The following is a 13,345-nucleotide window of genomic DNA, read 5'->3' as shown; positions in this document are numbered from 1 at the left end:
AATGCTCTTTTCTTACCTTCCTTGATTTTATTTATTTAAAAGTAGTGCTGCAAGATTAGCAACCTTCCATTAATTCAATGGCAACTTTATGATGTATAGGAAGTGTATTTCTTGTGGCTTTGGAAACTCAGTAGTTCACGTAAAGTTGCTCTGCTGGCATCTCCCTCTTTTTCTTCTTTTTTTCATGACCCTTTAAAGTAATATTTCACTTTGTTCTGGTTTCCTATTATTCATGAGCAATTTTAAGTTCTTCACATCCTCCCACAATTTCTGGTTGAATACAGGTTTCACATTGAAGTCGTTCTGTACTTTTTTTCGTTTTTTGAATGAGCTTTGATGTATCTGTTTGAGTTTCTTCTGCCATCTGGTATTCTGCACTGAGAGCCATGATCCACACTGTTAACTTCTCACTGGTATTTTCTCTTTTTGCATATGTTCAGAGGGACTTCTGAGACGCATGAGAAATCTACTGGAAAACCTTTTATGGTGGTTCTAGTTCCCACATCTTGGGCTTTATGACATTTTGTGCTGGCTTGAGGCTGCCCCCTCGTTGAAAAGCAAACAACTCAAAATGTGTTTTCCTCTCACTTTCTCGTTGCCCGACATTCCCACCCTCCTCCTGCTCTGCCATGCAGAAGAACCTGCTTTAAGACACAAATCCCACCACATGCACAAAACTAGATGGATAGGCTTAGTGTTTGCCTTCATGCAGCAATTGGTGTTTATTCTCAGAAATGTCTCATTTGTTGTGCAGAAATTTTACTATTGAGCTGGAACATTGGCTCAACTTCAATAACTTGTGTGAAATAGTAAAATATTTTTTTTCTTCTGAATTCACATTCACTGTGGGGCAAGAGAGAACAGTGTGTGGGCTAAGTGTGGTTTGGATAGAAATGTTCAGTACATGTTTTGATTATTTTCCCATTTGAAATAGGTCTTAGACTTCACTCTTGGGTACTGCAGTAATTGTATTTCAAGGCAGAGGCTCTTCTACCTGTTATCTCCAAATGCAAACTGTTCTACAACTAGCATGTGTATTTTTATTACATACTACATTTTTATTAAAATGTAGGGTTGTAATAGGATTCCTCTTTCTCCAAGGAGGCATTTATATACATCTATGTTTTTATATATATACACACACACACTCTTCAAAAATGATTTTGCAATTGGGGAAGAGGGCATTGAGTCCAAAAAGCTAAGTTTTATATATTTTATTCATAAAAACAGATTTGCAACAATTTATTAAAAATTGATCTCATGCAGTATAAGGTTATACAAGAAATTCTTCATTTACATTTTATTCTGGCAGTTCCAGTCTAGTTTAAAGCATTTGTGCACTAACATCATTGGGAAATGCCATTGGGGCACAGCCTCTTCATAAATTTACAGTACATTTTTGCTGCAGTATAAAAGAACAGAAACATTAAATAGCTATATTCACTTGGTTGGTCTTGTTATCTGCAGTAAAGTAAAAAAAATGTTATGGGAGAAACTACCGTATCATTGAGACAAAGAATGTACTGCATGGTTTAAACCTAATAAACGTCCCACAGTCAGTATTCACGAAGTTACAGACACACACACACACACACACACACTCACCTCCAATGGTCCGATACTTCTGAATTATTTTTTGTTTTCCTGCTAAGTTGGAATAATATTTCTACAGAGATCTTTGTGCATACATTATATACAATATCATAATTTTCTCTTTTTAAAAATTAACATTCCTTTTAAAATAAACCAGGCCCTGATGATATTAATAAAGCAAGAGAATACTGTCAACACACATTGAGTGACGACGTCAGTGTTTAGTGCTTAAACAGAGTAATGAGTTCTAGTTTATCTGTGTTTATACTTACATGTTTTTTTGTTCTAAAAGCTACAGATATTTCCACAACCTCTCTTACTGTATGTGCCAAGTGAAATATTTTGTGATGCTCCTGATCGTAAGATTCAGATACATATTCATGTTGGTTTTGGCCACTATGAGGTGTGTTTTATTTTTAATGGAGATTTATGCTAGCTTGTCAAAGCTGCAGTTAAATCCCTCCGCTAAGGAACCCCTTCAGCTGTGCTTCAGTCATTGCTGATTTGTAAACCTTTGTACAAATGTCATTCCAAAGGTTCGGTCTGAGGGGCACAAGTGTTGATTAAAGAAAACTGAGAGCCCAGAGGGTGCTTCATGTGTTTTGTTTTTTGTTTTTTTTTTTTTTTTCCCTACTTTTAGCAAATAGCCCTGGTAGTGGGAGGATACATTTCCAGTTCCATGGAAAAAGAAGCTGCATGTGTGTCTCACCTGTGCCTGAGGGTTTGGCTCCAGAGTTGGTCCAGACAGTACACCACTATCATTCCTCCTAATTACTTTGGTTCAGGGAAAGGAGCTAAAGTATGAACTCCACTGTTTTTTCACAGTCCTTTCAGGAGTCAGGTAAAATATTCTATTGGTAGGTTTGATTTGTCCTCTCCTATCCACTACAACTGTCACACGTACGCAGGTACGAAGCAAACATAGTGTATATTCACATCTATGTGCCCTGCAGGTTTTGCCTGCAGCAGCAAAGTGCTGTGCCCTAATCCCTCCCCCCCCAAGTCCACTCAGTTAATTTTATTGTAACTATGTGTGACACAATTCAAACAAACTAGGAAAAACAATTCGTCCTGTGGCATTAAGACTTTACTAGCCATCTGTCCTCAGTTTCCTGAGTTAACAGCCCTAGGACTTTTTTCAGACAGTTTAGTGTGTTATGGTTGGTGGTGTTTATCCTGAAATAGGTGCAGAAACTTTGCTAAAAATGAAGCTGCAGATGGTCAGCAGTCACTGTCATTGCCCTGGAGAAGGGTGAAGTGCTCTGCTTGCAAACAGCAGCTCTCCAGCTGGTGGCAACTCAGAGCTGGAGCTTCAGGCTCTGCTTGGGTTACACATACAGCTGCAAGGTAAAGGTGACCCTGCTCACAGCACTGCAGAGTCTCAATGACACCCGAGGAATCATTTCTCACAATTCTTCTTTCCTACTAAACACCATCCCTGAAATGAAAAAAAGCAAGACTAACCAGTGCAGAATGTTTCCAGCAATTTAACACAATTCTTGTAAAAATGAGTGTATCTATTCCAACATGGTATAGCTCGACCACTACATTTTCCTTACATGGATACAGTATAGAATTGCATGTTCTCAGCAGCCACGTAGAGCTCAGTGACATTGGAGTGGTTTCTTGTTGGTTTTTTTTTCCCTAGTGTCTTTTTTGCAAGATCCATATATCCCAGCATCCTTGTTGCTAGTAGAAATTTTGGAAGAAACATTTTTCAGTGACTTCTAGGTGAAGAAATAAAAACTCCATGAATAAGGCTACAGATCAAACTCTTTGTGTCCTCCTTTGCTTTTTCACATGAGTTACGTGGGCACTCCTGTGACGAGGGCCTCAGCAGAAGTTCCTCTGCGGTAAGAGCCAATGTTACACGTTTGTAGCAGAGTTCTAGGTCAGATGTTTAGTCCAGTCTTTGAGTACTTAAAAGCAGTTCAGGAAGCACTGATCTCACCCTCCTACAGCCCTGAAACCATCACTCGGAAGGAGGGTGGCACGTGTCTGTGCCGAGGACTGGCACTGGGGCTTACACACGGGCTGGCACAGCTGGCATCAACTCCTCCTATGGACGGCAGGTAGGCGTGATGAAGGATGGGCAGCTGCAAGGACAGCCGGCGCTGTATGCTGCAGGAGAGACAGGGAGAGGAGCGTTAGCCAAGGGGCAGATGGAGCACATGACATGGCTGATGTGTTCCCAGGGAGTCCTGGGAGTCCCAGGGAGCTGTGAGGGAGTCCTCTGTGCCTGCCCCTCTGGCCCACAGGATTAACGATGCCATGAGCATCGCACTTGCTGATGCTGTTCTCTGCCACCGTGATGCTGTTTTCCCCGTGGGGGATTTTCCTGACAGGTTGGTCACGACAAAGGAAACTAAGTGTGCTTTCTCAGCATCCCCCTTCTGAAATTCCCAGCCACATCCAGGTTAATCATTAGACTGCTGTTACCAAGAAAAGGGAAAACCTTAAATTTGCAAAGTGGGTGTATGGCTTGGTGACCCCCCCACCCCTTGCAAAGTGATCTGCTGCCTGCAGAGCCCCATCCAACAGTGCAGACATGCATGAGGTCACAGACTGAGTTTCAAGCCACGCACCACTCAGCACAAGGATGCCAGTACTAAGGATGGTGTTTCTGCAGCTCCAGCTAAAGCAAACACAGGTGCATGGTGGGAGGAACTTGGGACTGATGGCTTTTTCCTCTTTTAAGTAGCTCCTATTTAAAGTTTGGGTCTCTGCTTTTGAGGTGATAAATGCTTTTGAGTTCTGTCAGTCAGTGCTATAGGACTGAGTAGCTGGCCCTCTAAAAGCAGTCCTGCTCAACACTCATACTAAAATTCAGTGTTCCAGAACCCAACATTCTGTATCTATTTTTCCAAATGGATTGACATCATGACAATATGAGTATAAATTTTTTTTAAATTAAGAATTAATCATGCTCACAGGTGTTGCATCTCAGCCCTTTCCTTGGAGAGGATGGTGCCCCCAGAGAAAGAGGCTCTGCTACTCCTGTGCTGTGGATATACTAGCACCTTTCACAAAATCAAAATCCTGTCGAGGTTTGCTAGTGTAAAAGATGTTTTCAGTCATTTTATCACCAGGATGGCTTTGTATTTGGAGACATTTCCCCTTGAAACACGGAAGCACTTTCTAAAGAGAAGAGAGATGTCAAAGTGACTGAGCTGAAGACTGACTTTTGGATTTCAGGACAAAAATGCCCATAGAAAGCATTGTATCAGTATAATAGAGTTTTAAATTTATGTTTGCCTGTTATCTGATATAATGTCAGTGTATAGAAAGGCCTTTATAAGAGGTGTTTCTTTGAAAGCTAGCCTTTGGACTGCCTTTTTGATTCAAATGACATTTAATTGCTTTTTTGCTTTGTGTTAGGTAGCAAAGATAGATACTAAGGCATCCATTGCACTGCCTGGGGACCAAGCAGTATAGCTTTTAAATTCGAACAGAAAGAAATGTAGTGTTCTCCTCATTAGTTTCTTCACTACAAACTTCAGCTTGTTTATACAGAGGTGCAGTAGGAGTAGCTGTTGTCTGCCTTCCCAGGAAACTCTTTCTCATTGTTTCTCCCCCTCAAACTCCTTTCTAAAGATTCACACAATGTTAGTCCTCAGTGATGATCATTCTAGTGTTGGCAATGCATTCCTGGAACTAAACAAAATCCATTCATTGTTAGAGACCTCAGCTCTTCCTGGTGCTATCAATGAAGTCATGCCTTGTTCCCAAGGAGTGCAGAGGGGACATGGCTTGATGTTTCCCTGTGCTGAATCCTTATGAGCCTGATGCTGTGGATTGTCATTCTGTCTCTTGTTGACGGGTCAAATGCAGAATTGCCTGCACTTATTTTCCCACCAGTGGAAATGCTTACTTTGTTCAACTGTTATAGGCTTCTCATTAAAGGGCTTTTTGAAGCTACTCCAAGAGAATCCAGTTGCATAATCAAGTGAATAGGATTTTTTTTCATCCATTTCAGTGTTAGCCATACCATGGACAAAGCATGTTTATTTAGCTATGCCAACAGTGGCTGCAGTGGGTGGCAAATTTTGCTTTAACTGTACTTAAAAGTTTATTTTCACTTGAAAACTTGGTTCCTGGAATTGGGGCAGAGAACTGTAGCCTGGAGACTTGCACACAATCAAGACTGTAGACAAAACCCCTAGAGCGAAACACGAAACAAAACAAAATGAGCAGCAAAATCCAAACAAACCTGGTGTTTTTGCCTGAAGTGAAAGTAAATTTTGTGCCTTGCCTCACTCTTTTTAGATTTTTTTTTCCCCCAGTATCCGTGATTTTGCCTTCTTCCGCTCCTGCCACATTTTGCCAATGCTTTGGGGGTAATCCTTGGTATCAATACAGGCTGGAGGATGAAGGGATTGAGAGCAGCCCTGTCAAGAGAACACTGGGGGTGATGGTGGATGAAAAGCTGGACATGGGCCAGCAATGTGCACTTGCAGCTCAGAAAGTTAATCATATCCCGGGCTGTACCAAAAGCAGTGTGGCCAGCAGTATGAGTGAAATGATGTTGCCCCTCTGCTTTTCTCTGGTGAGACCCCACCTGGAATACTGCATTCAGCTCTTCTCATAAGGAGAATGTGGACCTGCTGGAGCGAATCCAGAGGAAGGCCACAATGAAAATCAGAGGGCTGGGGGATGTCTTCCATTAAAACAGGCTGAGAGAGCGGGTGTTTTTCATCTTGGAGAATAGAAAGCTCCAGGGAGGCCTTAAAGTTGCCTTTTGGTACCTAAAAATGGGGCTTACAAGAAAGACGGAGAGGGACTTTTTGCGAGGGCATGGAGTGAGAGGATGCTATGTGAGGTTTTAAACAAAAGAGGGTAGATTTAGACTACATAAAAGTAACAAATTTTTATGATGAGGGTGATGAAACACTGCCACGGGTGGCTCAGACTCCCCATCCCCAGAGACATTCAAGGCCAATCTGGACGAGGATTTGAACAACCTGATCTACTTGAAGCTGTCTGTGCTTATAGCAGGGGAATTGGACTGGCTGACCCTTAAAGATCCCTTCCAGCCCAAACCATTATATGACTCTAGGAATTTGCTTCAAGTTGTCTGCACTATATAGATATGTATGTGAAAGCATATATATGGTCAAGTATTTTGGAGAGTTAAAGGTTGGTAATAGTGGGTCTAGAATCACAGGCAACCACTGAAGGAGATGGAAAGCAAAGACGATTCCACACGCAGAGCACCTACTCATCAGGTTCTGTGTGAGGGCAAGTGTCCTCAGCTCTGTACAGAAATGCCATTTATTAGGGAAACATAAAATCAGATAAAACCTTGACTTCCAGTGTCCATGCAGAAGCACAATGCAATGCACACGGGAATGCACAATACCACAAGGGGGGCCAAGGGATTTCAAATATATTTTGGTTTTTCCATAGGAAACCACTAATAAGATCCATTGGTAAGTGGGGGGACTGAAACAAATTGCTGCAACAGTCAAACATCTGAAGTTCTGTGGGAGTGTGTAAACTGTGTCTAAACACTCAGGGATTATTTCAGTTAATTCTGCGGTACATTAATGTTGATTTTTAGCAAATGCAGGGGAAGCTGGAGAAGCTCTAAAACACTACAGTAAAGCAAGATGTTCTACTAGAAAGGGAACTAACCATTCAAAACCCACCTTATTTTAATGACACATTTGAGTAAGATCGTAGATAGATAGATCATAGATAAAACACTCTCAGTGAAGAAACCAAATAACAAAGTCCTGTTCATGCTGAGGCATATGGCTGCAATGCAATAATCCAGTCACAACCAACTTTTTTGAATGAGAATTTTTTTAAACTTAAATTAACATAACTGGCTCCAGTTATTCTTTGAAGTTAAGCTTTGAAGGTTACAAAAAACCCTGCATATAGAAATAGTCTATTAAGATGGCAAGTTTTAGTGGGGTCCCACAGAAATCTGTCATCACGTCTACTTAGAGATCTGGAAGACTGTTACATATTCTTGCTGTTAAAATGAGAATGGAATAAATTCTAATGGTGCCAAAAAACTAATGACCTACTGGATGTAGGTCACTGATGAGAAGGGACAACATGCAGGAGTGAAGTGCACAGATGGATGTCTTTAAGGGTCACAGAAGATAAACCATTGAACGTGGCCATCATGCAGATAAGCTGACTGATGTGATCTTTAGATAAGCAGGACTGCCCATCAGGAAATATGCAGTTTGATGCTCATCAAAGGAGATGACTTTGCCTGAGAGACAACTCATCCTACTGGGAAAAGAATGATATCTATTTTAAACTGGTTCAGTCTGCTCTCTGGACCTGAGATGAGCTGGCACAGTACAGTGTCTATCCACACAGCTAAGCATCCCCCAGGATTGTTGCTGAGCATTACCTGGGAGAGTACAAACTGGTACAGCTGTGCTGGGGAGTATGCTAACAAATGGGAAATCAAAGTGCAGGGCTTGTGCCTGTGCACTGGCACCGCTTTGCTTGCAATATGAGGTGTTAATTTATACTGTGCAGACAGTGTAAACAGGAAAGAAAGCAGTCAGCACCCACTTTTTGCTCCTCTTATCTGTTGGTCTGACTGGGTATGGAAAATTTTACATGGCAGTATGGAAAATCTACTGTGTTCTGCCCAGCAGGAACTGCCAAGGGAACTGAAATTCGTCTATATTCATGCTCTAAGGCTGCTTTACAGTCATACAGACTGCATTTTCCTTAGGTGCAGGGTTCTAAATCTGAGCCAAGCACAAAAAAATTTTTTTCACATTCTGATTGAGGCAGTGTAAACATCACCCCATCAAAAAATGTGAAACAACTTCCTGCACTACTGCCTGAGGTGTGTGTATACTGTTGTGCCCTTACTTTGTGGACAACTGTAGAATAGGGGATCTTTCAATGAATCAAATGTAGCACTAATGGTGAGAAAGCATGAAAAAAATCTCAAATCAGCTCCTTTCTGGACTCTATAAGAGCTTTCATACTAGAAGGTGCCAGTTCTCATGAGTACTGGCAAGCACAGGAAGCTTGGATGACTTTTTTTCTCCCACAGCCATTAAAGAGTTAAAACTTCTGCAGGAAAATGATTGTCTTGACATCCTCCTTTCACAGGTTTATGACCAAGAGGAAATATTTTTCAGACTAATTCTCCTTGAGATTTGTGTTCTTGAATAAGAAATAAGTTTCTCATACTGTGTGACTACCTATCAGATATCCTATCTATGAAGTGAAATGAGAAAGACAGAAACTACAGCTTGCTTTTAACTCCTTTTTTTTTTTCCCAAAAATTATACATTTAGCAACCATCAAATGACAGAAGTGCTGCCAGAGAAGTTGAAAAGCAATCCCAGAGGTGCAGAAGGATATCTTATAGAGTACAAATTTTGGAGAGAGGCAATCTCTTGTCAAAAAGAGGGAAGTCCTGAAGACAGCTATACTTCTCCTCCCTGGTAGATCCACTGTGTCTGGGCAGTGTGGCTCTGGTACTCAAAGTGCCAGCTCGTTCTCGGGGGGGTATTGGCCCTTGGACCTGGCACAGTCACAGCTGTGCAAGTGTTGAATGACACTGCTTAGATTTAGCAGGATTTTATTAATTGCTTTCCATAAATGTCAGAGATTGTTCAGATTTGTACTGATCCACTCTCCAGAACCTTTAGGGAATCTCAGTCTTCTCATCAGTTATCACTTGCCTAGAGGAAGTTCTGTCACCGCCAAATATTTTTCTTTTCTTTGTCTGCATTAAATCTGTATCGAGACAATTGGATTATCTGAGTGTCTGTGTTTTTCTTAGCATCTTCCTTAATGTAAGTGGGCCACATGTGGATGAGGCTGAATTCACACTACATTATTTCTGACAAATGGTGCTGAAAAAAACCCAGGCCTTTAATAGCTATGCATTAAAGCACTCTGCTGACCCCATGAAATCATGAGAGCTCTCTCAGCAAGAGACCTGCTTTTGTGAAATTACAAGATATTTTACCTACTGTGGGATTTCTTTTTGGTGCATATGTGTGTGTGAATTAGCTTCTTTGCAGGTTTGGGTTGGGTTTTTTCTTTGAGTGCAAGAACAGATTTAGACATCTACGTGTTTTCCTGCTCCAGGTAGTAAAAGACAGAAGCTACTATCTGCAATCAGGGCTGCTGTTTCTGATGTAATGTGACTCATTCTAGTAATTTGTTTAATTTATTCTGTTTTTAAATAAGATTTCAAATTGCCCAGGAGTGTGACAGCTATTAGCTCAGACACTGATGAAGGGATGCTCGTGTAACCAGGCTGCGGTGGGGAAGCGGCTGATCCAGGCACACACGAGAACGGCGCTGCCCTGGGCTCCTGCCCATGGCAGGTCCTGCTCAGCTCGTGGGGGTAGGACCTCTCTAGCTATAGGATCCTAGAGAGAAAAGCTGGCACCAGAAGACTCTTTCCACTCTGAAAATCTAGCTAGTGTTTTGTGCCATCCTCTCCTTGTAGCTGCAGCATTGTTTCTAAGGGAAACTACTTAGTGCAGGCTTTCCTGTGCCAAAACTCAGGTCCAGCTGCTATGGCAACATTGAAAAGCCCTCAGGACATTTTTATTTCTCATCTAGCTAAAGAATGTAAAAGAACAAAATGTCTATGTACACTATGAACCCCTCTGGCTGGTGTGTGGAAGGACTTGGACTTTTGACGAGAGTCATAAGACATTTGTGCACATATGTACATCCTCTTCTCCTGCACATACTTTGGGTACAGCTAATCCTGTAACTCTCTCCAGAAACTTTGGACATTGTGCTATGGATGTTTCCAGTAAGAGAAAAGAAGCATATTGATTTGTCTTTGGGGAACCTTAGGATCTAAAGCCCCTGATATCCTTTAAGTTTCTTTGGGGTGAGCTGGTGGCAGGGAGGCAGGGAGGCACAGTACAATGTTGCTGCCTACTGCTGCTTCAGGAGGTGCCATTCCCTAGTTGCTGATGTTTTAGGCTCTCTCTGTAGCCTGGGCTGGCTGAAAGGGGGTTACAGTGAAGGTCTTTCCATAAAAAAAAATGCATGGAAGGGAAATACAGGCTTTGATGAAATGTAATAATTTAAATTAATGTCTTGTCAGCAAGGTAATGATATATACTTACTGTTCTGGAGAGTTGATGTCTTCTATGGGATCTTTGCTTGTTCTGGAAGGGTCTGATGAGCCCCACTGTGCTGGTGGATTTTGATCAAGATGATTTTTCAAAATGGCTTTCTCACCATCTGGATAGACAACACATTCAATTTGATTTTACTGTGACCAAGTGACCATTTAAAAATAGTTTCATTTTAACTTTTTCCAGATATCCATAATGCCACAAAGTAAACTCATACTACCTATATTTCAGCATAGTCTCAAGTTTTGCTGTGAGAATTTGGTACTCCTCTGTTTTGCATGATGTGTTCCTCCATAGGAACCATCACAAAGAAACAGAAAAGTGACAAAAGTGACATCATGCTCTCTCATCTAGTCTTGGTAACCTTTTCATAAACCCTCCTTCTTAAGACTTTTCCTAGAAAAACTACCATTTCATTGATGCATAAACCCTTGATACTATTACGATCCCACAGGAAATGAAGTGCTGCCATTTGCCTATCTGCTACTGCCATCATTTTCAGCATGGAAACATGATTCATGTCAGTTGCGCTGGTCCATAGGCTGTCTGCAGCAAGGACAGCTAATGATGTCATTACACTTTTTTTCCTTTCTGCATAGTGATAACAAAACAGATCATAATTCTTGTTTCCCCTGGGTGTCCTGGGTGTCCCTGGCTAGCTGTGCTGAAGCCCATGGCATCATTTCCCCGAGAAACATGGGCAAACACAGACATTTTAAGATCCTTTCTGTTCCTGCCTGCTTTTCCAAAGTCTCTTTCTGCGGTAAGCCAAATAAAATCACACGGAAAGCATCTGAATAATGAGGGCAGTTCACAGTTTTCATAAATAATTACAGAGAGCTCCAAATCCATCACCAGCAGTTGTTTGCCACACAAACAGAGCAGCAGTGATTGCCGCAGGCATTGAGGCAGCATGGAAGAGGAGTCTGAGGTAAATTCTTGAAGAGGGTACTGGAGGATTTGAACATAAAAGTGGGTACGAAGGGGAAAAGCAGGAAAAGAGTGAAGAAAAAAGGAAAATGGCATGAAAAAGCCGGTACATTTTGAAGGGTTAAGCTCCTTTTCTGTTGTCCTCATGTTTAGAAGCCCCAAATAATGCTCAGCTCCCAGCATGCTAGGAATATATATGTTGTCAACAGGCATTGGGGGGGACAAAGCAAGCACCAGAAACACAAACTCAGGAAAGAAGCTGGAAGCATAAATGTTTGAGGACAAGCTCCAACATCTATGATTGCCCTCCCAGCCAGGTCATTCCTGGCATTATTTGATAGCATTCACTTCCTGCTGTGAAAAACTTAACAAGCAACAGCCGAGTGTGTAGGTGAGGAGGCAACAATGTGCAGACATGGGGATCACTGCAGCTCAGAAAAGGAGACAAGATTTTTCACTGATGTTGCATTGAAGAGAAGAATCTGGGTGAGAAAGGAGGTGACCAGAACACATGAAGCTGCTTCAGCTGGGGCAAGAAAATGTCAGTAGAAGAGAGCTCAGGAATGCAGTTGTAGCAAGAAGAGTGTTTAAAATTAAGAGATGGCAGCATTCACTGATGGTTTAGATGTGAAGGGAGTACAGCAAAGAGTCAAATCTGACACTGGTTAAGATAAGCAGTGAGGTCTACCATCTCAGGGCAGCCTGAAGTTTGCTGGTGTGGCCCTTGCTGTCCCAAGAGTTCAGTTTTTATTTTCTGTACATTGCATTTCTTTGTATATCAAATTTGACATTTGCATAAAAGTCTGGTGATGTCTATAAACAGACATGTAGAAAAGAACACTTTTTACTTCTGTGATTAAAACCAGCTTTCAGTCCTGAGCTGATCTAAGCTGACAATGGAAACTGCTGACTTTTTGATATAGACCAAAGTAAAAATTTGATTAACCCTTGTAATTAGAGATGGAAAAGCTCTAAATTTAATTATTTTAGGGTTCCAACTCCTTTTGCCAAGATAAGCAATTTAACATTTTTAAAATCCACTAAAGATATAATTGTTCATCAAATGATTGGAAAATGCAACTGTTGCTGGTTTGGAGTATGTAATTTAATAGGATAATCTGTGTAGTACACACTAAAGGAGTTTCATGTACTTTCAGCTGTGCTGTGAGAGAGAAAGAGAAGGAGGTGGTCCTTGTCAAAAAGGTGGGGGATTTAGTTTAGAGTAGAGCAGAAATCATATATTCTCTTCCTACTCACCTCTCAACACCAACTGCCCATATATCACCGTGTGTTATTCTTAATAGACTCTTTTCTACCACTCTTGCAGATGACTTGCCCTTAATACACTGAATAAATTTCTGCATACAAGGCATACAATGCATAAAATGCAGACAAAATACAGACTTTTTTTCCCTTTTTCATTTGCTTCTTTCAAAATTAAAAAAAAAGGTAATTCTTATTTGTTAAGCATTTTGGGAGAGGAGTTGTCAGGTTTTTATTTTGCAGCTATGGAAACTAGAATATCTTTATTTTTCATTTACCTTTCATTTAAATAATGAAGAGCAAGATTCTCACTTAGTCATATGCTTCTGGGAGCTGGAGCTTAAAGAAAAAACACTATTGCCATATGCACTTAAAAAACTTAAGGGTTTAGAAAACTAGTTTTATGTACATGAACAACTGAAAGCAGTGGTAAACATTTGATTTCCCAGTTTCCCTTG

The 13,345-nt window shown here is 41.1% G+C and overlaps 1 protein-coding gene across 6 annotated transcripts in view; it reads right to left on the bottom strand.

Annotated features, from left to right (window-relative positions):
• Positions 1–1,199: 1,199 nt before the first annotated feature.
• Positions 1,200–13,345, bottom strand: part of GABBR2 (gamma-aminobutyric acid type B receptor subunit 2) — a 456,379-nt gene continuing 444,233 nt past the window's right edge. For all 6 annotated transcript variants that reach the window (XM_038127756.1, XM_038127754.1, XM_038127759.1 and 3 more), the window contains 2 exons: positions 10,683–10,800; positions 1,200–3,714 (listed from right to left, as the gene is read on the bottom strand). In XM_038127756.1, the coding sequence (XP_037983684.1) occupies positions 3,549–3,714; positions 10,683–10,800 (284 nt within the window). In that variant the 3' untranslated portion in view covers positions 1,200–3,548. The remainder of the gene's footprint in view (positions 3,715–10,682; positions 10,801–13,345) is intronic.

This window comes from Motacilla alba, chromosome 2 (genome assembly GCF_015832195.1).
Source record: "Motacilla alba alba isolate MOTALB_02 chromosome 2, Motacilla_alba_V1.0_pri, whole genome shotgun sequence".
Taxonomy (NCBI): Eukaryota; Metazoa; Chordata; class Aves; order Passeriformes; family Motacillidae; genus Motacilla; species Motacilla alba.
The sequence above is the reverse complement of the archived record's forward strand: the minus strand, read 5'-3'. Positions and strand labels throughout refer to the sequence as shown.